The sequence below is a fragment of the Saccopteryx bilineata genome, chromosome 7, assembly GCF_036850765.1.
Source record: "Saccopteryx bilineata isolate mSacBil1 chromosome 7, mSacBil1_pri_phased_curated, whole genome shotgun sequence".
Classification (NCBI taxonomy): domain Eukaryota; kingdom Metazoa; phylum Chordata; class Mammalia; order Chiroptera; family Emballonuridae; genus Saccopteryx; species Saccopteryx bilineata.
In genome coordinates, this window is record NC_089496.1 from 83,943,131 (window position 1) to 83,965,401 (window position 22,271).

Here is a 22,271-nt window from a genome sequence, read left to right on the forward strand (position 1 = left end):
CAAGGTGAGAACCCTCATATATTTTTGTGGGAAGTACGTGACCACAGCGGCCCTGCCAACCCTAGAAGGCTCCTGCCGAACCAGAAACGTGAGCTGCTCTGCTGGCTATCCAGCCAGCGGGCTCTGAGGGGCTGCCATCTGGCACCTGGAGAGGGACACAGGGGCCAACTGGCACCCCGGTCGCTGTCATGTGCCAGCTGGGCCCTGCGCAGAACCTCTTGCCAACTGGCATCAAGGCCAGAGCTTCTTCGACTTGTTCCAATTCTTCTGCGCAGTCTTTCTAGTTACTCTCCTAGCTTCTTCCACGGGACAAGTCCTGACAAACACGGGGCGCCATGTGGTCAGAGGGCATCCTACATATGGCCACCTGGGGAGAGGCTAGGCAAGGCAGCTGGCTGTGCCAGGTCTCTAGACCTGACACAGTAACACAGCCCCGTGTGGTTATGTAACATATGAAGCGCAGTTTGTCAAAATTGGGATGTGCTATGAGTGTAGAACACACTAGGTTTACAAGATTTAGTATGAAAAAAACCCTATAAAACATCACATTAAAATGTGTATATTCGTTACGTATTAAAATGATAGCATTTTTTTTTTTTTGTATATTGGGTAAAATAAAATATATTGAAATTAATTTCACGTCCTTTTGTTTTGGTTTTGGTAAGGTGCCTAGAAAGTTTAGAATTACATACATGGCATGCATTTGTGGCTGGTCTTTATATCTGTTGGACAGTGCTCTAGACTGTGGTTTCTATCTGTCATTCCCATGGAAACCCCAAAAGGGAGGCAGAGCAGGTGACAGGATGCCCAATCCACAAACGAGAAGTCTGAGCCTCATTCCTTCATTCACCCATTCATTCGTTGCCCCATAAGTATTAGAGCCCACTGGGGACCAGGCACTGGGAACAGAGCAGTGTGATCCAGTCTCAGAAAGGAAATCTGACTGCCTGAGAGTGGCTAGCTGGTTAGAAATGAGGGCAGGACTAGATCCCGAACTTCAGACGCTGGACCCAGGGCCTTTTCCCCCTATCCTCCCACGGTATTGAGAAGGTGGAAAGGTGAGTGTCAGACTCCCATCACAAACATGAATGATGAATTCAAACCCTTCACCTTACTTGCCTGTGGCTTTCGGTCTCAGTAGTGGGAAGAGTGAGCACACAGTGGAACCCTGCAGCTCCAGAGCCTAGTTCTAACTCTGAGAACTTGTTCCCTCAATTCGAAAATGGGAGCATATGAGAATGCGCACCAACGGGTTGGTCTGAAGATAAAGTGAGATGACTAATGTCATTGCTAGCACACTCAAGAGATGTCTTTTCTTTGCCCTTTAATAGGTTCCAATGAGGTTTCCACTCGCCCTGGTTGAGAGGGTCAAGGTCATTCTACTTGATGTTAAAAAGATGACAAGCTGGGCCCATGCACTAAGTTGGTGTAGACAGGCCCAGTGGTGGGATTCAGCTGGTTTGCACTGGTTTGGCAGAACTGATACCTAATTTTTTGTTGAGTTCGGCAAACCGGCTGTTGAAATGGCACTTGTAATCGGGATTCTCTCTAAGGTGGGAGCCTGGGCAGCCACCCAATGTGGAAATAACCAATTTATATTCCTTACTCTTTTTTAATGTTCATCTGCACAACAGCGTATTCTAAGTGCCGTAGTCACGTTCATTCCGACCATTGCTGAAAACAAGTGAGGGCACCAATCAAGAAGCAATATGGAAATATCTTAAATGACAGTTTTATTGTGTTTTTTTTTTGTCAAGTATTATTTAATATTTTTTCATTAATATTTTAAAACTCTTATAATTTAGTTTTGTGTACCTCTTTTATTTTTCTTATTTAAGTATTAAATGCATGAAATAATAAAATACCTTTCGGTATGTCATTTTTTTTACACTTAAAATGGTCATTAGGGCAGAAAACCGGTAGTTAAATTATTTGAATCCCACCACTGGATAGGTCTCAGAGAACACCTTCATGGGCATCTAAAAAGACGTTTGCAAATTGAAATGCCCTTGAAGTAGCAGGCTGGGTAGCCTGACCCTCAGTCCCAGGCCAAGTCTGAGGGTCCCCTGGCTTCCTCCCAGGGCCACGCTTCCATGGCAATGTTATTGCCCATTTGTTTGCAGGTCTTTCTCACCACCTTAAACTCCTCAGAACAAAGAGAGTCCCTTGTGTCCCCAGCCCCTAGCACAGCACCTGACACATTGTTTGATGACTGCTGAATGCATTTTAAACTGGGAGGAGGGAGAAGATGAGGTCTTCTAACCAGTACACAGAGCTGGGTATCATGGCTACGTAAGGCAGGTGAAGGTTCTCAGCTCAGTCCCTCACAAACTAGTTTAGCATCGGGGAGAGAAATATTCCTTTCCGCTGCCCCGACTGGCACTTCCAGTAGGGTTGCTGCACAAAATGCAGGAGGCTCAATTAAATTTGAATTGGGACATCCTTAAACCGAAAGATGTTTCTTCATCTGAAATTCAAATTTAACTGGGCATCCTGGTTGGTTGGTTTTTCTCCTCTAACTCTGGCAACCCTAATCTCCAGCTTTAGTTGGTCCTCTCAAAAATGTGATTATCAGCAGAGGCAGGGATGAGGAATGGATGGGCCAGTGCCAACTGGTGACCAGTTATCTCGCTGGAAAGAAACCCCAATACCTAATGTACAGACCTGCAGATGGAAGTCAGGGAGAAAGGCAGGAGAATTGAAATAAAATAATCATTCGGGACATGTGGTAATAATCATTCAGGACAAGTAAGGCCGCCCCAAACTGCCCAGGACTTAGCTACTGAAACCCGTTAACCTGTTACCTTACATAGCAAAAAGGACTTCGCAGATGTGAATAAATGAAACACCTTGAAGTAGAAGATTCTCCTGGATTATCTGGGTGGGACCCATGTAACTACAAGGGTTCCTATAACTGGAGGAGGGGGAGAGTCAGGGTCAGAAAAGAGGCATGACTATGGAAGCAGAGGTCTGCAATGCGGTGTGAGATGGCATAGCCCTGCTGGCGCGACGCCAGGAGGGCACCCTGAGCCCAGGAAACAAGGTCTCCTCCAGCAGCTGGAAGAGGCGAGAACGTCTGACCTCCAGAGCAATAATACATTTGTGCTGCTCTAAGCCACCCAGTTTTGGGCCACTTGTTACAGCAGCAACAGGAAACTGACCCATGGCAATAGCAAGAAGAAATGTCTCCAGACAGAACAATAACCATCTCTGAGACTCCTTCTGAAGCAAAAACAGTCACGGGACGAAACATTACAGCGTGCGTATTTGCTTACGCCATGCCATTTTCTCCTGACAGCTCTGCAATAACCTGGTTGTGCCATTTTTACAAATGGAAGGACTGGGGCTCAGAGAGGTTGTAGAACTTGCTCGAGGCCACCAGTCCGTTTGGCTGCTGCTAAGGCCCGTGCAGTGTGGGCCAGGGTGGGGCCGGGGCTGGGAACTTCCAGGCATCTCAACCAAGACGGTCACGTCCTTCTTCCAGTTAGAACCACTAGCTGACCTGCATTTGAAATGCACTTCCTGTGCCTTGTTGTTGTTTTTTTGCTTGGGAAGGAATTAAGTGTTGTCTCCAATTATTCAAAGCATTATGATTCTGTTTCTGCTTGGGTAACACCCTCCTCAGATACCTCAAGACAGAAGGAAAGAATACTCCCACGTGCTTGCGTGGCACTTTTCAGTTTACAAAGCGCCTCCACATCATTTTGCTGGGGCTTCACAACTGATTAGGTAAAACAGGCCAATTTCCTTCCCTTGTGGCTTTAATGAGGACAGGTGGCTGCTAGGTGAGGGTCCCATGGCTGGAAGTGGGTTCTTCTGACACCCATCTGCTAATGCAGGACCTGAGAGAAGGGGCTAAGAGAGGGCAGATGGGGAGATGGGGAGTGAGGGAGGGACCAGGGTTTCTAGCTTGGCACAGCCAGAAGTCCTGGGAGAGGAGAGAAGAAAGGAAAGGCAGCCTTCTCCTGGGCAGAAGTGATGCCACTTATCCAAGGATCTCAGCTGCAGACTGGGTATCTCCATTCATTGGCTGTCGGTGCGATTGGTGTCCAACCACAATGTACGGGGGAATGTCCAATATTCCCTCATAGGTGTGGTCTGAGGGGCTTCCAGGGCCCTGAGAACAGAGCAGGAACACCTATCCATTCGAAGGGATCCTGGGAAGCCGGCTCTGCTGGGGCCAGGAATGCTCGTCTTCCCTACCATTCCGGGGCTGGTTCCATCAAGTCCCTAAGGCAACATGGAGGCACTCCAGAGCACCATTCCCTCACTCTCCATCTTTCCTCCACCCCTTTGTAGGCTGGGGGTGGACGCTTTAGGAGCTGAAGACCGGGGCAACCCCTCTGGCCCGGATTACACAATGGGACACAATGTCACACTCATTGTGTTTGGATTTTTGATCTGCCACTTCACTATCTGAGTGACCCTGACCAGCCCTGCTTAACACTGATCAAACATGATCCAAATCCAACTCAGAGGGTTATTTTGGAAATGAAATTACAGCCCTGGCCACATAGCTCAGTTGGTTGGAGCGTCATCCCGGAGCACGGAGGTTGCCGGTTCGATTCCAGGTCAGGGCACATACAGGAGCAGCTCAATGTTCCTGTCTCTCTCTCTGCCCCTGCCTTTCTTAAATAAATAAACAAACAAATAAATAAATAAATATTTAAAAAAAAAAGAAATTACACTGTGTAAATCAAGTACCTTACATAATTCCTGGCACACAGTAGGTGCTTAATTAATGCTAGCCATGACACAATATTTATTTTTATCACTATTAAGGTCCACTAAGTTGACCTTGTAAACATATTAAATCTGATTTCCAAGTGCAGCAGCAGAACTTCCTGCCACGTAGAGGCCAAGGCTGAGCCCGTTCCTGGGTTAGTCGTGAACTCTGTCAGGGGACCCCAGCACAGCCCGAAAATGGGTCCCTACCTCCTGTTTCTAGGGAACCCTGTTCAGTGCTAAGGTTCCATGTGGGTTTTGTGATTCTTAAGCCAGGGGGAGCAATACCTCTTCCTGTGACTAAAAATGGAAACAACTGCTAATTCATACCCTTAAAAAAATTGGCTGCAAAGCCCGCTTTATTGATAGAGCCATCGGACACAAACTTCATCCACATTCTGTTAGAGCTCGATTTCACGTCCTCTGGCTTCTCATAGCCACAGAAGTGGCCAATCAGGGTGCTCTCTTCCGTGGGGCCATCGCGGATTTCCAGGTAGTCGTATGCACAGCTGTCATGCCTTTCGATCTAAATGGAGAAAGAGAGGCAACATGGAAGATGACTTGATGGCTTGGCCTTCGTGCTTTTGATTTAAGAAGGGAACCTCAGCATTACTCTTGAGAAAAATCTAACCAAAAGGCCCAAGGCCCCAAATGTGTCCTGGGCCTCTCCAAGCCGTCTCCTACTTGTGGAAGGAAGTCAGGGGTGAATCAAGCTGCGAAAAGACTAAGAGATGATGAACGGGGCAGAACCATCTACCACACTTCCCTGTCGCAGTCTTCCTGTCATAGACTTTCACTTCGATTACCCCCACCTCTCTCTAGTAGCCTTCAGAGAGGAGACATATGATTCCAAAGCCTGCAAAGCTTTTGATCCCAGATGTCTAGGTACAACCACAGCACGGGCTTGAAATTGCCTCTGAGGTTTCTATTTTCAACCCCCAAAATGGAAACTCATCTTTATATATGTCTAGCAAAAGTTGACATTTACTTCATCTTTGGAAAAAAAAAATCATCCGAGCAATACTTACCTCAAAAACTTGGAAGGTCAGCCCCACGTGAAACCCCTCCGACACCGTGATCCTCCAAACACACTCCTTGGAAGGTCGGTAGTCATCCGGGTAGTTGGGAGATTGAATCTGACCGGCGTCTTTGTTAATGTCTCCCCCACACGTAGCTTTAGGAAGAGAACCAGAGAACCAGCTTCAGAAAGAGAGAAGAAAGAGGGGTCCTGGGTTGCATCTCACAGAGGACGTTGTCCACTTATCACCACTAGGTGACTCCACTCGCCAACATTTTCATTTTTTCATTTCCACCCAAGACTGTGCCTCTGGAAAGGCATCATTGCATTTGTTCGCAACTTAGAACTTTTTTTTTTTTTTCATATACAGAAAATAACCAGGCAGAGTAGTGGGGTTGTCTCTACCTTCACTGTGCATCGGAATCACCCGGGAGATTTTTCAAGCTGTAGAAGCCGGGACCACATCCCCACAGTCCTGACTGCTGTGGGTACCGGTGGAGCTCAGAGCGGCAGTGACGTCCGAGTCCCCACCCGATCGATGCTCATGGAGAGGCAGAGGACCGCTGATGCACAGGGACATAAGCGTGTGCACGCACGCGTGTGTCTATGCACGTTTTTTTCTTTCATAAAATCAGAACGCTGGTCTCTCCAAAATTACAATTTAAGGCCAAAAGGGGCCTTATTAACTAGTGGTTTTCTTTTTTTTTTGGGGGGGGGGAGGAGTGATATGTGGAACAAATAGCAGAACTGCCCTGGTGGCAGCTGCCTGGAGCCCAGATCTCTTGGCTCCCTCGCCTCAGACACCATGGTAGTGTCAGAGGCCCTTCCGGGAAACATATTTGAAACTTCCCTGACATTGTCCAAAGTCTTGTTTTCACTAATGAAACAGAGGCTCCGAGAGGTGAGATCCTTTCCTCAGGCTCACACAGCTACTCAGAGGCTGTTTCATTTTCATAGGGTTCTATACCCCCTCACACCACCCGCACGGGATGGGCATGACGACTCAGGAGGGTGGTGACAGGTAGATGACACCTGTCCTGAAGTGAGCACAGCTGGGCCCCTGCTTCCGGAGTGTGAGGAAGGGGACAATGAAACCTGCAGCCCAGCCCAGGCTGCGGTCGCCCCTGGGACAGCAGGTTCCACGGGAAAGACACAGGCAGAGCAGGAGCTACCCAGGTGGCTCCTTGTTGTGAACCAACCTTCGTACACTGCGAAGAAGCCCTTGCCCAGGATGTTGCTGCTGCTCCGGAACTCCACCCAGAGCCGGCTGTCTGTGGAGACGAGGGGCTCTGGGGCTTTGTCGCCACAGAACCTACCTGGGGAGCGGAAAAGAACGGTCAGGCCACCGTGGACAGTCGGAGGGGCTTGCTGCGGACAGAGACAGCAGTGTCCCAATGTGGCTCAAGGCGATCAATACGCCCCATGGTGGCAACTCATCCCATAAGAACGTACGGGATTAAAAGATGGGATGGAGACAGTCACCCAGCCTGTGTGCCTTCTTCACACTGTCTTCAGGAGAAGTTCAGACTCCATTTAATCAAACGCCCAGAGGATAGCCCAAACACCCCTCCCTCCTGCCAAACGGGGCTTGCTGAGGTGCGGAAGGCGTGGCAGGACAATGGACTGAGATGGCAATGGCTGTCTCCCACCACATGTACTCCCTTCTCTTTGGGGCATGCCTGCGGGAAGGCACTCTGCCTCCCTGCCTCAGAGACGGGATGCCGGAGATCACAGACATGAAGGAGAATCAAGTCTTCTTGGTGTTTGAGTGCCACACGCCTAGTCACACCATTGAAAATTTAGAAGACTACACAGTGACTAAGATAAGAGCACATCTTCCCATCCTTGTGTCTTACAAAGATTCCTAGGGTGGAGGAGTGAGGGAATTAAGGAGGGAGGGGGTTGGCAAGGGCACCATGGAGCCTCTAAAAGGACCCTATCCCCTGTCCCACCCTGTGCTGAGAGCTTATATGAAAAGGATGACAGAAACACTAGGTAGGTTTAAGGATCTAGGAGAAGCAGAGAACCGTGCCCCAAGTCCCTGGGCAGAGCCTGGAGGGACAACAAAACCCTAGATTCCCCATGTCCCACCTGGGATCAGAACAGGAGTGTCTGCCCGGTTTGTTAGGGTATGAGTCCAGGAGATAGGCATGCAGAGTTCTTCAGCCAAAGCATGGTGTGATGGGAGCCTCAGGGCTCCAGCCTTCTGGGGGGGACATGGAATTGACTTGCCGATAGCCCAGAGGAACTGGGGGACCATAAAACGTCTTCTAGGGAGACATGGACGTGGTACCAATCTGAACCGGCCTCGAGTTGAGACAAGGAGGAGACACGGCTGCCACTCAGATGGAAAGATGGCTAAAGAGCAGACAGGAGTGAGGACATCTGGCGTGCCAGCGAGCATGGCGATAGGAAGGCCTCCTCTGCTTCCTCGGCCCGACACGAAGTCCATCCCCCACGGGCACCCTTTCCCCAGGGGAGGGAAACGCACATGGGAAGGAAGTTCCCACTACCTGATGGAAAGGAGCTTGTAATTGTTTTTTAACTTTTGTTATTGAAAATTATAAATGAATGTGAATCTCTTGGACCCTCTACAGAGGAAACGAGAGCAGGCCACGCTTTCCGGTGCATGGCCACCTTCGCCCACATTATTCCTAATGCCACATAAGACAGCAGCGGGGCAAGGACAGGATGGGGCAGGGGGAAGACAGCTGTGTCATACTAACCAAGTCTTAACACAGTCCAGTCAAGGCCTCTTTGGACTCGAAGTCATGGTTCTGACAAGTACCAATTGTGCGGGTCCCTCAGAAAATCCATTTAACATTGGGGGGCAGGCAAGTAATACTTAGTGGGTATGGTTTTTCTTTCTGAGGTGATGGAAAATGTTCTCAAATTGATTGTGGTGAAGGCTACATAACTCTGGGCATGCTAAAAACCATTCATGTGCACACTTTAAATGGTGAGTTACATGGCATGTGAATTGTGTCTCAATTATATATATATATATATATATATATATATATATATTTTGTATTTCTCTGAAGCTGGAAATGGGGAGAGACAGACAGACTCCCGTATGCGCCCGACGGGGATCCACCCGGCACGCCCACCAGGGGGCAACGCTCTGCCCACCAGGGGGTGATGCTCTGCCCCTCCGGGGAGGGGCGCCGCTCTGTCGAGACCAGAGCCACTCTAGTGCCTGGGGCAGAGGCCAAGGAGCCATCCCCAGCGCCCGGGCCATCTCCGCTCCAATGGAGCCTCGGCTGCGGGAGGGGAAGAGAGAGACAGAGAGGAAGGAGAGGGGGAGGGGTGGAGAAGCAGATGGGTGCTTCTCCTGTGTGCCCTGGCCGGGAATCGAACCCGGGACTTCTGCACACCAGGCCGATGCTCTACCACTGAGCCAACCAGCCAGGGCCAATATATATTTTTGAAGTCCACATTTAGTGAACACTCTCTTAGCGCCAGCACCACGTTAAGAACTGAATCAACTCCCTGAAGCTGTAGCTCTGCCTTGCCTTTCTGATAAATGGGGGAGTACGGATGGGGGAGGAATCTTCCCAGTGGCCAACTGTGGTTACATCTGTGGGGAGACATGGGGTTAGAGGCTGCTGATCTCCCTCTCTCTGCCTCCTTCCGATTTCTGGCCACCTGCAGCCGTTCAGATTTGGTGAGCTTAATACTAAGCAAGATGAGCTGAAATTCTGCCAAGAATTTGGCAAGAAAAAAACCATGAGAAGCCTATAAATTTTCAATAATGGTTCCTCTGGCATGGCCAATTCGCGTCAATTAGTTCTTGGAAATGAACACGCAAGTGTGGGGAAGTATTGCTTACTGGTGAGGAGACGAAGCTGCCGAACCTCAGTGGGCAACGCTGGTTCACAAGGAATTCCTTCTTAAGCCTAGCCCAAGTGTCGAGTCCAAGTTCTCCTGTTAAAAACCCCAGCTGTCGACGTAGAACAACGATTATGGAATAAAGTATGGTGGTTCCTCAAAAAACTGAAAATAGAACTACCTTATGACCCAGCAATCCCTCTACTGGGTATATACCCCAAAACCTCAGAAACATTGATACGTAAAGACACATGTAGCCCCATGTTCATTGCAGCATTGTTCACAGTGGCCAGGACATGGAAACAACCAAAAAGCCCATCAATAGATGACTGGATAAAGAAGATGGGGCACATATACACTATGGAATACTACTCAGCCATAAGAAATGATGACATCGGATCATTTACAGCAAAATGGCGGGATCTTGATAACATTATACGGAGTGAAATAAGTAAATCAGAAAAAACCAGGAACTGCATTATTCCATACATAAGTGGGACATAAAAGTGAGACTAAGAGACATTGATAAGAGTGTGGTGGTTACAGGGGGGAGGGGGGAGAGGGAGAAGGAAAGGGGGGGGCACAAAGAAAACTAGATAGAAGGTGACAGAGGACAATCTGACTTTGGGTGATGGGTATGCAACATAATTGAATGACAAGATAACCTGGACATGTTTCCTTTGAATATATGTATCCTGATTTATTGATGTCACCCCATTAAAAAAATAAAATTATTAAAAAAAAACAACAAAAAAAACCCCAGCTGTCACAGTTGAGAGAGAAAGGGTTTGCCACTGACTAGCTGCCTAAGAACCCGGCCGGGATGTGCTAACCTGCCCCCTGCAGGGCCCCAGGAACAAGCCTTCTCCGCTCAGTGAAGAAGTTCCAGATTATGTGTATTTTAATGCCTCGGCAGAGCTTGACTCATTACAAATCATTTCTAAGTAACACCACGCCTCCAATCACTTTGTAATCCATAACTAGAATCTTTTACATCAGCGGTTCTCAACCTGTGGGTCACGACCCCGGCGGGGGTCCAACGACCAAAACACAGGGGTCGTTTTGGTCGTTAGACCCCCGCCGGGGTCGCGACCCACAGGTTGAGAACCACTGTGTTACATTGTCCCTGGACTGAGGTCTCACCACTCTCATCTTCACTGTAATGTTACTACTAAAAGCCCCTTTTTGTATTGAGCATGTTCATACCAGACACTGTGCTGAGCACTTTATGTGGATTGCCTAATTGCATCACCTCTATAGCCTGAATTACGTACTACAGTGAATCTCATTTATGAGAAAACTGAGGGTTGGAGAACTGAGTTGAGTTACACCCAAAGTTGTAAGTGAACGCAGGTTTGAACCTTGGCAGTCTGAGATCTTGACTTTCATCACCAGTGTCACCTTCATCCCCGTTACCACCACCACCATCAAAAAGAACTTCATGGTTTAAGGTGCAATTCTGAATACTTGGACATTTTTGGATCAATAAACATCAAATCTGCTCTGAGAATGTAAACATCATTCCCACTTCCTTGTTGGGAAACACAGGAATGAAGATCAAAGTCTCAATCATAAAGCGAGTCTGGCAATGCCAGGCTTGGCGTTGTTGGACTCATTTCTGCTCCTTTGGGAGGCTCCTCTGCCCAGGGAGCCCCAGCAGTGGGGCCACACGACACTGATTGGCCAGCTTGGCCTTTCTGAACTTCCCTCCCCACTTCAGGGAAAGAGAGAGAAAGGGCTTTTGTGTGCAGTGCAGTGTGGTAGCAGAGAATACTCAAGGACAGCTCTGCATACAAAAGCACATTGTCACTCCTCTAGCAGAAAGAAGGGAGGGGAATCCAATTAACAGGACAGTATTTCCGATTACTGGATGAGTTCTCTCTGCAGCCACCTTCCTCCCCCTTCAGGTGCAATCTCATAAGTGACCCCTGAAACTGAAAAACCAATTTGATATCTTTAACCAGCCGTGAAATGTTCTCAATCTACTTACATTTCCCTTTAATCACACTAGAAAAACCCAGGTCCCAAACAGCCTCCTTCCAAGGAGACTTAACAGGATGGAGAAAAATCGGACTAGAGAAAAGGTGTCAAATTCCTAAACTGAAATTGGTTCCTGGCTTTGGAGGAGGAGTTTAATAAGGATATCAAGGGAGGAAATGCAGATGAGGGCACTACAAGTAGGCTCCATGGGGAGTCATAAAGGGTTCATTCATAAAATGTTATGCGCCCATTATGCCTGGATTTTCACACACTGCCCTGGGAAAATATGCAATGCACAGTTTTTCAGAGCAAGATGCATACTTTCACAATTCGCCCTAATCCGCTCTCCCTCCTGCCAAAGGGGCATTGACCTGCCTCCTCCCGGCAGATTTCATGGCACTGACCCCTCCCAGGGACCAGCTCGGCCCACACAATGCACTTGTTCCAAACACAAAAGTTCACTAACAACTGCATTTGGAAACATCAGAGCGGGCCAAATAGTTGGCAAAGGAGGATTCCTGTGAACGAAGAATGGCTGCAGGCGCCAGGCCACGTCTTGGTTGCATCGTGTATGTGCAAGTGCACACACACACACACACACACACACTGCAAAAGTGTGTAAAATATAAGCCAAGAAAAGAAATAAAAACTCAAACCAAACCAACCATCACCAACAACAACAAAAAGCAAAAGCCTCATCTAGTTCATGAGAGCAGCTAGAGAGGCCAGGAGCCCTAGAGAGAAAATTCTTGCTTCAAGAAAAGGGAGTGACGGGAAATCCCTCCGCCCTTGCCCATTCTCAGGAGCGTGCCTGGGCCCTCTCTGGGGGAACTTCAGTAACAGGGAGCTTCCTCATCCTGAGCCCTTTAAGTCTATCACGTTTCTGGGGGAGGATAAGGTTGCCAGATTTATCAAACAAAAATACAGGAAGCCCAGTTAAATTTGAATTTCAGATAAACAATGAATCATGTATTTTATCTGGCCATCCTAGGGGAGACCCTTCTCAGATTTAGCCTCTCCCCACCACCAGGCACCCGAGTTCTGGTCTGAGCACAGCCGTCAGCGGGCTCTGCGGCCTTAGCGAGTTGGTCCACACTGGGAGCACAGCTTTCCTGTGGAAGTGTGGGATCAGAGGCTCTAAGGTCCCTGCCAAGCAGAGGGCTCTGTGATTCCATGTTCTCAAGCAACTCCCCTTTTTATTATTTTAATTATTAGATAATACTAAATTCATTCTTGTGAAAGATTCAAATCATCCAGAAGTATACATAGCAAGCCACGAAGCTGCCCACCACCTCCGGGCTTCCTCCCTCAGAGGTAACCACCCCCTGGAGTTGAATGAGCACCCGTGCAGTCCCCTTTCTGTGCACCTGGTACCCAACGAGCTCACGTGTACGTACATTTGTAGGGAAGTGGGATCATCCCCTGACCTGGTTCGTAGGGACTCCGATTCCGCAGGCTGCTCCCAGGAATCGGCACTCAGCCATCTTCCAGCTGGGCTGGTGTTCGGCTTGCTTGGGAACCTCTGCTACCAGGAAGGCGGCCCTCTGCCATTCTGCCTCACCCAGTCAGTGCGACTGGAGAGCCACGCCTCCCTCTGGCTGCTAGTGTGCACCAGGTCTGCTCATATCAGACAGGAAGCAGAGATCCTGGGCAGACAGCCCCCGACCTGCCATCAGGTGGCACAAGCCATTTGCCCAGGATACACACACTCTTTCTATGCTTGGCCTGGGGATCACTTTCTTGGCTCACTTAGCTGGACTGCTAACTACCTGATTCTCCTTGTGGTAGTAACCTAGTACTCCCACTGAGAGCCTGCTTGGCTCTTTTCTAGAACGCCCTTGGACGCAAGTTCATACCTGGTTGTACCTGTAATAATTTAAACTCATGGCCCTCTGGGAGAGGGAGCTTGTTTGCTAGTCCTGAGGGCTGAGACTCCTTGGTCATTTGGAAGCCCCCCTTGGGTCCAGCCGGAGCCTCTGTCCCAGTCCCTTCTGACCTACTCCAGAATCTGACATTGAGTCGGGCTCGGCCTGGCCATGAAACTCCCCACGTGGTTCTCGTCCTTCTTTCCTGCCTCCATTTTCAGCCCACTGTCCCCACAGCAGCTCCCTCCCTGGCCACTCACAGCCCAACAAGGCGGCTCTTCTGCCCACATGAACGGGTGCCGAGGACCAAGTTCTCACCAAGAGCTCAAACTTACAGACCAGAAGCCTATCCTACAAACCACTCTCAAAACGAGCACAGCCCCTCTCAGCTGAGATCCTTCCACCTGGCTCCTTGTAAGTCTGCCTCTCTGTCTCCTCCATGGCTGCCATTCCTGCAAAAGTCTGCATGCCCGCTCCCCGGGCACCAAAGCCATCATTATGACGTTAACCTTCCCTGGTCACCATGAGAGAGCTCTCGTCTGGTGGCCAATACTGAGTGAGCTGAACTTTTTCTTTTTTATTTCTTCATTTTTAGAGAGGAGAGAGGGAGAGAGAGAGACAGAGAGGAAGAGAGAGGAGAGAGAGACAGAGAGAGAAGGGGGGGAGGAGCAGAAAGCATCAACTCCCATATGTGCCTTGACCAGGCAAGCCCAGGGTTTCAAACCGGCGACCTCAGCATTTCCAGGTCGATGCTTTATCCACTGCGCCACCACAGGTCAGGCTTGAGCTTTTTCTTTACGCCACCTGTCCACTGCCTCTCACTCAGAGGTACAGGTTGCCTTTTCACGCATGAGTTCATGCACTATCTCCCCAAAATAATACATGCTCACCAAAGAAAAATGAGAAGATAGAGATAAACCAGGAACAACAATACATTTTAAAAATACTCCATCATTCTGAAATAACCAGCGTGTCTAATTTATTTATATTTATAATTCTACTTGATATCCATATTGTAGCTCACAGAATGGTTTCTTCCAGCTGCGTTCAGCCCACACAATGATGGAAGTAATTTTGGTCAGGATATCCACTGTTCAGTTTGCCACGCTCCCTTCCACTCCGGCCTTATCATAACCGACCCCATCTTATTCATTTACACCTTATTTCTGAAGGCATCTGAATTTGCAGTGCCTGCATAATCGACGTAGAAGTATATTTTTGTCGGAATGGAATCCCACTACACATCCTCTTTTGTCACACCATTTTTGTGTAACAATGTACGATGAACACCGTTCTGTATCAATAAAGAGTCACCTCCAACTGTATTTTTAATGGCTGGATGGTTTTCCATCGACACTATTTATCATAATTTATTCAGCTAACCCCTACTGTTGAACATTTAAATTGTTTTCAATTCTTCCTGCTTCAGTGAACATCCCTGTAGCCAGAGCTTTGCACACTTCCTTAATTAGTTCTCCAGGATAAATTCCAAGAAGTGGAATTGCTGGGTCAAAGGGTATTCACAGTTTTAAAAGCTTTTAACATGTGTGGCCAAATGGAATGTTCAAAGTTTTACAATGACACAGACCCTTGAGAGCTTCCTGCGACTGGCGTCTGGATGGACCCTTCTAAACATTAACAGCACCGCACAGAACATCACATCGCGCCTCTCTCAAGGCTTTCTTAAGTCAACTCACCCAACAGGGGGGCTTTTCTCCAATAACCATCCCGGACCTCCACGTAGTCGTACCAGCACAGGCGGCTTTTAAACAAATCCATGGATGTGAAGTTTAAGACGATCTGTAAAGAGTTACCCGTAAAGTAAGTTTTGGCAACAAAGTGCGAGGAGTTTGGAAAGACTCGTCTCGCATACCGGTGTTCTCACGTTACCCGTTAGCATACAGACCGCAGTAGGAGTGTCCTCTCAAAAACACACTCACAGGAAACCTCACGACATTAAATAATAAACCTTAAGCAGGATGGGGGGGGGGGGTAAACAGAGGAGATGGTCCTTTGGTTCCGTCTGGGGAATAGCTTGAGCTTTTGAAGTCACTAGGTGGTTTACAGAAAAGCAAGATACATTAAAGAAGGGCCAGGATGCACTGCGCCTGGGGGTTTGGAAGGAGGTAAGGGGTCAATGAAGTTCAGAGATACAGAAAGATCTTATAACATCATCAATCATTCTAAACAGTCTGGGGTTACCCCGAGTGCATCTGAGCACCTCGGTGATCAATGTCCCCTAGGCCATGACCTCACTCTTCTGAGGTGCGGTGTGCTTAATAGCCTTCCTACAGCTTGTTCATTTGCTCATTTCATTCATTCCACCATTATGTGTTGAGCACCTACTATGTGTTAGCCTGTGCTGACGTATGGAGGTAGAAATATCAGAAAGTCAGGGTTCTTGCCTTTAGGGAGCTCAGATAAAGAGGGAAGGGCAGATGTGTTAAAACCATTAGAACTGTGAGGAATAAATGCTGAAAAGAGAAACAGACAGGGTGTTGAGGAGCCCCAAGGAGAGAGAACTGAATTCTGCCCGGCGACACTGGAGCAGGCTTCTCTGAGGAGGCGGCATTTACGCTAAGAGGAACAGGGGTCCAGTGGGCAGAGATGTAGGGTGGAAGCATTTTGGTGAGAGGGACTTAGATGACCCAAGGCAAGTGCATGTCTGGGGAACTGGACTGTGGCCAAGCCTCATTCACTATGTGTGTGTCTGCAGTGAGGAGACGGAAGGGGGACGGAGAAGAAGCGAAGGCTGGGGAGGTGGGGGATCTGCTGGGCTAGAAAGGAAGGTTTCAGTTCTTCTGGACATCCTCAGGCCATTGGTGGATGCGCCTGTCACCACCCCGGGGAGGGGGCTGGGAGAACCTGCGGAGTTGGCACACAGGCCTGCCCTCATGAGCTGGCCCTGGTCTCCACTGCAACCTTCCAGCTCAGGGCTCTGCTGGCAGACGGCCCGGACAGAGTTCGGGTTTTCCCCTCTGCCTTCGCCCCACCCCTACCCCGTTCAGGCCCCACTGTGCACGTGCAAAGAGAGAGCCCAGGCCTTCCCCTGCTCTGAGCAGCAGTGGCTCATCCAGCTCCAGCTCTCCAGGGTCTCTCTGCTCAGCATGTCCCTGCTCCACCATTTTTCAGGTCTTCTTGCTCTGTGGGGTCCCTCTGCTAGAGGCAGCCCTGCACTAGCCCCTGCACCCCTGACCCTATTCCTTTCCCCACTTGGGGGTCCTTTCTCTCAGTCAGTTCAACCCTCTCTAGCATCTTTACTGTCCCCCTTTCATTTATATTCAAACAGCCCCAGGTCCCTGGCCTCCAAGTACACCCTTGGGCTGGAGGGAGGGCTGCAGGTCAAACATTTCAGCGTCCTGTTGGCCAAATAGAAAAGGCTGCTATGGGGCCTGACCTGTGGTGGCGCAGTGTATAAAGCGTCGACCTGGAAATGCTGAGGTCGCCGGTTCGAAACCCTGGGCTTGCCTGGTCAAGGCACATATGGGAGTTGATGCTTCCTGCTCCTCCCCCCTTCTCTCTGTCTCTTTCTCCTCTCTCTCTCTCCTTCTCTCTCTCGCTCTCCTCTCTAAAAATGAATAAAATAAAAAGAAAAGAAAAGGCTGCTATGTATTTGTCTGTGTTTCCACGGCCCCTTCGCCTTGAACCCCTCCTCTCTGCTTCTGCCACACTAGCCTGCACTCTCTCCACTGTCTCTCTTTTCTCTGGCTCTTGTCCTCTCCACTCCTCATGAGCTGTGCGGCCACCTCAAAACAAAGCACTTCCCTTCCAGCTTCTCTGTCTGGAGGTGACACTCTGGCCCCAGTCACTCAGATGCAACACCTTGGTGTCGTGTGCTTCTACTGTTCATCCCGATGCTGACAGACTCTCGCCCTCTGCGACTCTGTGCCCTTTGCTCCAAGCCAGTCTTGCTATCCCTTCAACAGCTCTTCTGGCATCGCTTCTGCTGAGATGCTTCCTGGCCTCCTCCCTGCTGTGTCCTTGTCCACTCTGCACACTGGAGCTTCTAGATCCATCCTGCACTTCTATTTCATGTTTGCTAAAGCCCCCCTCTGCTCAGAAGGTTGCGGTGGATTCCTTTGCCCCACCCCCCCCGCCATAAATTAAACTCACTGCTTATCTCCCAGAGCTTCCTGCGCCCTCCTGGTCGGTGACCTTATCTCCCAGTGTGCCCTAATATATCCACACAAATGGAACCCTGCCCAGGCCCAGCAAGGGACCCCGCCCCCTCCCCTGAGTCCTTCTCTGATTGCCTCTGGATAGATGCAGTCTTTCCCCTCTTTGGAACTCACCTCTCTCTTTCTTACAGTGATTCCAGAGCAGGGGGTTTTAGAGTCAGGAAGATCTAGATTTCTTCTTGGCCTCACTGACTAGCTTTGGGATCTTGGGAAAACACTTGTGCTCTGGGACCTTTAGCCTCCTCACCTATGAAATAACATGCACACCACTGGGTTGGGCAGGGGAACGCACAAGAAACTGTATAGAAAGTGTACAGTGCTATGCCTGGCACATAAGAGCCACTCGATAAATGGAAATTTAAAAAATCAAGCCACACTGAGAGCACACTTAGTGTACACAAACCGGACACGCTGTATGCTCTGCACCGCCTGCCATCTTGACTGGTGTTAAGAGTGCCCACCCCTTCCCATGAGACCATCCCACCCAATGTTCCAGTCTCAGGACAAGGGGCACCTTCTTCCACAAAGCCTTAAGGTCCCCTAGGAAACGAAAAGTCGGTACCAGAAAATGACAGGCCAGCTATTCTCCTGTGTGTGTGTGTGTGTGTCTATGTGTGACATGTCACTCTTCTTTCAAACTAGACCAGTTGTTCTCAGCCCTACCTGCACATTAGGATCTCCTTGGAAGCTTAAAAAAATATTGGAGCAAAGCAAATGCCCCTCCTTCAATTCAATCAGACTCCCCAGGGGATCCTAGCTAAACTCTGAGCCTCCTAAATTTAGACAGAAATTGAACCTTCAACTCCCTTAGCATAGCCGTCAGTGTTTGTATTTAGGCGGACTGGCTCAGGAATGCTTGCTAGCTGGCTGCAGTATAATTCTCTAGCCTTTGTTTTTTAAAATTTCAGAAAGGAAATGTTAGTACAAGTTCCTTGGTAACACATTCATGATCTGAATGAATGGGATAATTACTCAGGCTAATTATTTTAAGTATGTTAGTGAGCCATAAAGACCATAGGGGAAGAGGTGATGAACAGGAGGTGATAACGCAAATCAATCAAGTTTGCTAATTACTAGCAGCTCTGGGGAAGGCTGGGTGAAGCAGAAATTGAAATAATTGGCACAGGAATTTCAATGATACGCATTCTCCCTGCCCCCAGTTAGCAATTAAGGCTGGGTGAAATATTACACAGTTTAAACATATCACAGAGCTTTTGCTGCGCAGGACAATTCAACAATGTGAGTATTACCAGACCCTTTCCTCTTGCTCCTCCTCTTTCCAGCCTCCCTCCCGCTGCCATCCCCTGTGGGCACAGGGATGGCACATCCACCGAGGTGGTCATGTCTAGAGTCTCTCAGGCTCAAGATGACAACCACAGTGTCATAAATGCTTAGAGCCAGAGGAAGGGTGTGTGAATATGGGTGATGTTCGTGTGTGTGTGCACGCGCGCACACGTGCGCACGAATGCATATTCAAATATCTATTATCCCAGGGGTCCCCAAACTATGGCTCGTGAGCCACATGCGGCCCCCTGAGGCCATTTATCCGGCCCCCGCTGCACTTCCGGAAGGGGCACCTCTTTCATTGGTGGTCAATGAAAGGAGCACATTGACCATCTCATTAGCCAAAAGCAGGCCCATAGTTCCCATTGAAATACTGGTCAGTTTCTTGATTTAAATTTACTTGTTTTTTATTTTAAATATTGTATTTGTTCCCGTTTTGTTTTTTTACTTTAAAGTAAGATATGTGCAGTGTGCATAGGGATTTGTTCATAGTTTTTTTTTATAGTCCGGCCCTCCAACGGTCTGAGGAACAGTGAACTGGCTCCCTGTGTAAAAAGTTTGGGGACCCCTGTATTAGCCTGTCCTTTTGTGGAATAGTACAGGATAATGATTAAGCATCCAGGCTCTTGGAGTCAAAGTGCCTGGGCTCAAATCTCAAATCTGCAACAAACCAAGTAGCCTTGGACAAGTCCACTTCCTTACCTGCAAAATGCATGTGGTCATAGCACCGATCACATGAAGCTATTGTAAGGATTAAATAAGAGAATCCACATGATATGCTAAGAATGGCACCCAGCCCATAGAAAAGACTCCCGGTGGTTCCTAGCCGTTATTCTCTCTGGTTATCACACTATGTTTATGTTGGCATCGAAATGAACATTCTTTCAAGTTATGAATTAGGAATACTTGTAAGTTGACTGTGGGCATCTGAAAAAATTCCAGCACCTCCCACTGCACCCCTAGTTGCAGGTTTTTCACTTGGCCACTCGTGTTCATTTAACAAAGACTTATTTTGCGACCCGGTGCCATGGGCTACATTGGGTGCTGAGGACTTGGAGGTGAACAGTCTCTACGACACTAGAAGGGGTCAGCCAAATCAACCAGTGTCGTGCTTTGTGAGACAAGCAACAATAGGTATGACTGTAGGGAGCTAGACCCAAGGGATAGAGCAAACATTTCAAAGATGGCTGCATCTACCTGGAGACAAGCCGACGGTCCCCTGGAACTGTAGAGAGGTGTAGTGGGGGAAACCTAAGTTTCGAAATGCAGAATCCTCAGCTTTCCGTTCTATATCTTACTGTGAAGTTGGGCAATTTATAAAATCCCTGAGCCTCAGCCTCAGCCTCAGCTTCCTGGTCCATATGATGGATCTAAGGAAAGGCATGTTCAGCAAGGTCGAGAACACAGGCCCCTCGGACAAGGGCAAAAGAGGGCCCCTGTCCTTGACTTAGCCATCAAGAGTCATGAAACTATCAGGGCCAGACACGTGTGCCCACCCAGAGCTTGTCCAGCTTCTAGACCTCACACCCGGAGCCCAGAACCCTGGGATTCCCTGAAATCCTCCAGAGGCCCTGAGCCCACTTCTAGGGCACGCAAGGACACTTGCTCTGGGTCCATCTCCTGAGGGCTGCCCGCACACCCAGGGAAGTCCACTCCCGCTGGAGGCACAGCCAAGCAATGGCTGTGTGCCAGGTCAGAGAGGAGGGTGCTCACGAGTGTGGGCTGAGGGGCCCTGGAGCCGGGACGGGCTGGGAAGAGGAGAGGCCAGCTGTGTGTTGGTGCCAGCTCTCCGCATATCGCCACCTGCTAGAGCAGTAGTCTGAGATATCCTGAAACTCTACATTGGATCCTTGCCTTCCAGGGCCTTCTGACAGTGTGTTTATCAAGGCAGAAGGATAGAACCCACTTTGTTTCACAAACTGCGAGCTTGATGTATCACTCATGTGGACATTTAGTATACAGGCTTCCATTTGTATGAAGTAGGCTGGCTGAGAAGTCCAGAGGAAATAACATCGGGCAAGCTAGCACAGTGCCTGGCGCAAAGTGGGGGCCCACGACATAACAGCTGCTATTACCCCAATTAATAGTAACTCCTCACCCGTCGCCCGACTCAGAGTGTCACGTCACTTCCTGAAGTGCTCCCACACCTACCTTCTCCCCTGGAGTGACGGATATTCTCCAGACGCAATGGGAGTAAGAAGGGTAGCCGTTTGGAAATCCAGGTGCAGAGAAGTTTCCCGTTGTGTCCTGCAGGGTCTCCCCGCATGCTGCACAAGCGAAACAACACTGTGATTCAGGCACACGCATCCCCCTCCCCAAGAGCCCCTGTGCAGGGCTGCTGAGCAGACACCCCCCCCTGTCACCAGCCACGGTCTTCAGAACACATTGGCGAGAAGTGGGCCAGCCAGACTGACGTTTTCCTGGCTAATAAAAGTGAAAATAGGGCCTAGGCACCAAAAAGGAACACTCAGCGATTCTTGTGAGGCTCTCAGGATCGGGCATGGCCTAGAGCCGGCTTTGAATCTCAGCTCTCAGCGGGCTGGCTGGCTGTGTGGTGGTGGCCTTAGTTTTCTTATCTGTTAAATGGGTGGGGCCTGCCCAGAAGGTTAATGAAATCATCTGCATGAAAGGAAATGGATCAGCTCGGTGCTCAGCACAGGGTAATTCTCCACCTGTAGCAGCCTTACAAAGACAGATAACAATATCTGTGGCAGAGAGAATATGAAAGCGCACACAGAGAGAAAAAAAACGCTTTGAAACTCGTGTCAGCTTTTAGTTTGACTCTTGCCTCTTCTTTTCCTGCTACCCACCTTTGAAGGAGCTACCAAAAATAGCAAGAAAATAGAGACAAATGACCAGAGGCACAGGAAGCGGAAATACTCTACAAGAGGCGGTCCCAGCCTTGGATGTTTGAGTTGCTGGGTCATGACCTAGTCCCTATGTATGTGAAAAATATTTCCCTAATTTGTCCTCATGCCTGTATGAGGAAGCTCAGAAGCTGCAGGTTCCACATTCTCCTGACTCCCAGGGATGCGGACCCCAAAGACACTGGGTTGCGGGGGCCCATCCTCTTAAGGGGCCACCCCCAAACTGGGAAAGAAGCCCCTTTATGTACATTTTCCTGAGTGCAATTCAAACTCTGCCTGGCCACTAGGCTCGCTTTCGGCTACTACTTGAAACTCCTGGGAGCTGCAGTCTTCGGAGCCGCAGGAAGGGGTAGCTAGAGAGCGGCCCATCCTCGGCCTCAGGAAATCCTGGGTATCAGCACTTCGATATCATGTTACGAACAACTGCCAGGCATCATGGGGATTATGCCTGGCAGTCAACACCCCTGAGGGTTCCATGGAAATTATTTCAGAATAATCATCAACATTCTGCAGGAGCAGATAA

At 49.1% G+C, this 22,271-nt stretch overlaps 1 protein-coding gene across 1 annotated transcript in view; it reads right to left on the reverse strand.

The window, feature by feature from the left end:
• The window catches only part of TLL2 (tolloid like 2), a 143,966-nt gene that overhangs the window by 21,377 nt on the left and 100,318 nt on the right, over nucleotides 1-22,271 (reverse strand). The window contains exons 9-13 of the mRNA XM_066239987.1: nucleotides 21,033-21,148; nucleotides 15,117-15,219; nucleotides 6,943-7,059; nucleotides 5,754-5,899; nucleotides 5,056-5,251 (exon numbers count right to left, since the gene is read on the reverse strand). Coding sequence (XP_066096084.1) covers nucleotides 5,056-5,251; nucleotides 5,754-5,899; nucleotides 6,943-7,059; nucleotides 15,117-15,219; nucleotides 21,033-21,148 — 678 coding nt within the window. The remainder of the gene's footprint in view (nucleotides 1-5,055; nucleotides 5,252-5,753; nucleotides 5,900-6,942; nucleotides 7,060-15,116; nucleotides 15,220-21,032; nucleotides 21,149-22,271) is intronic.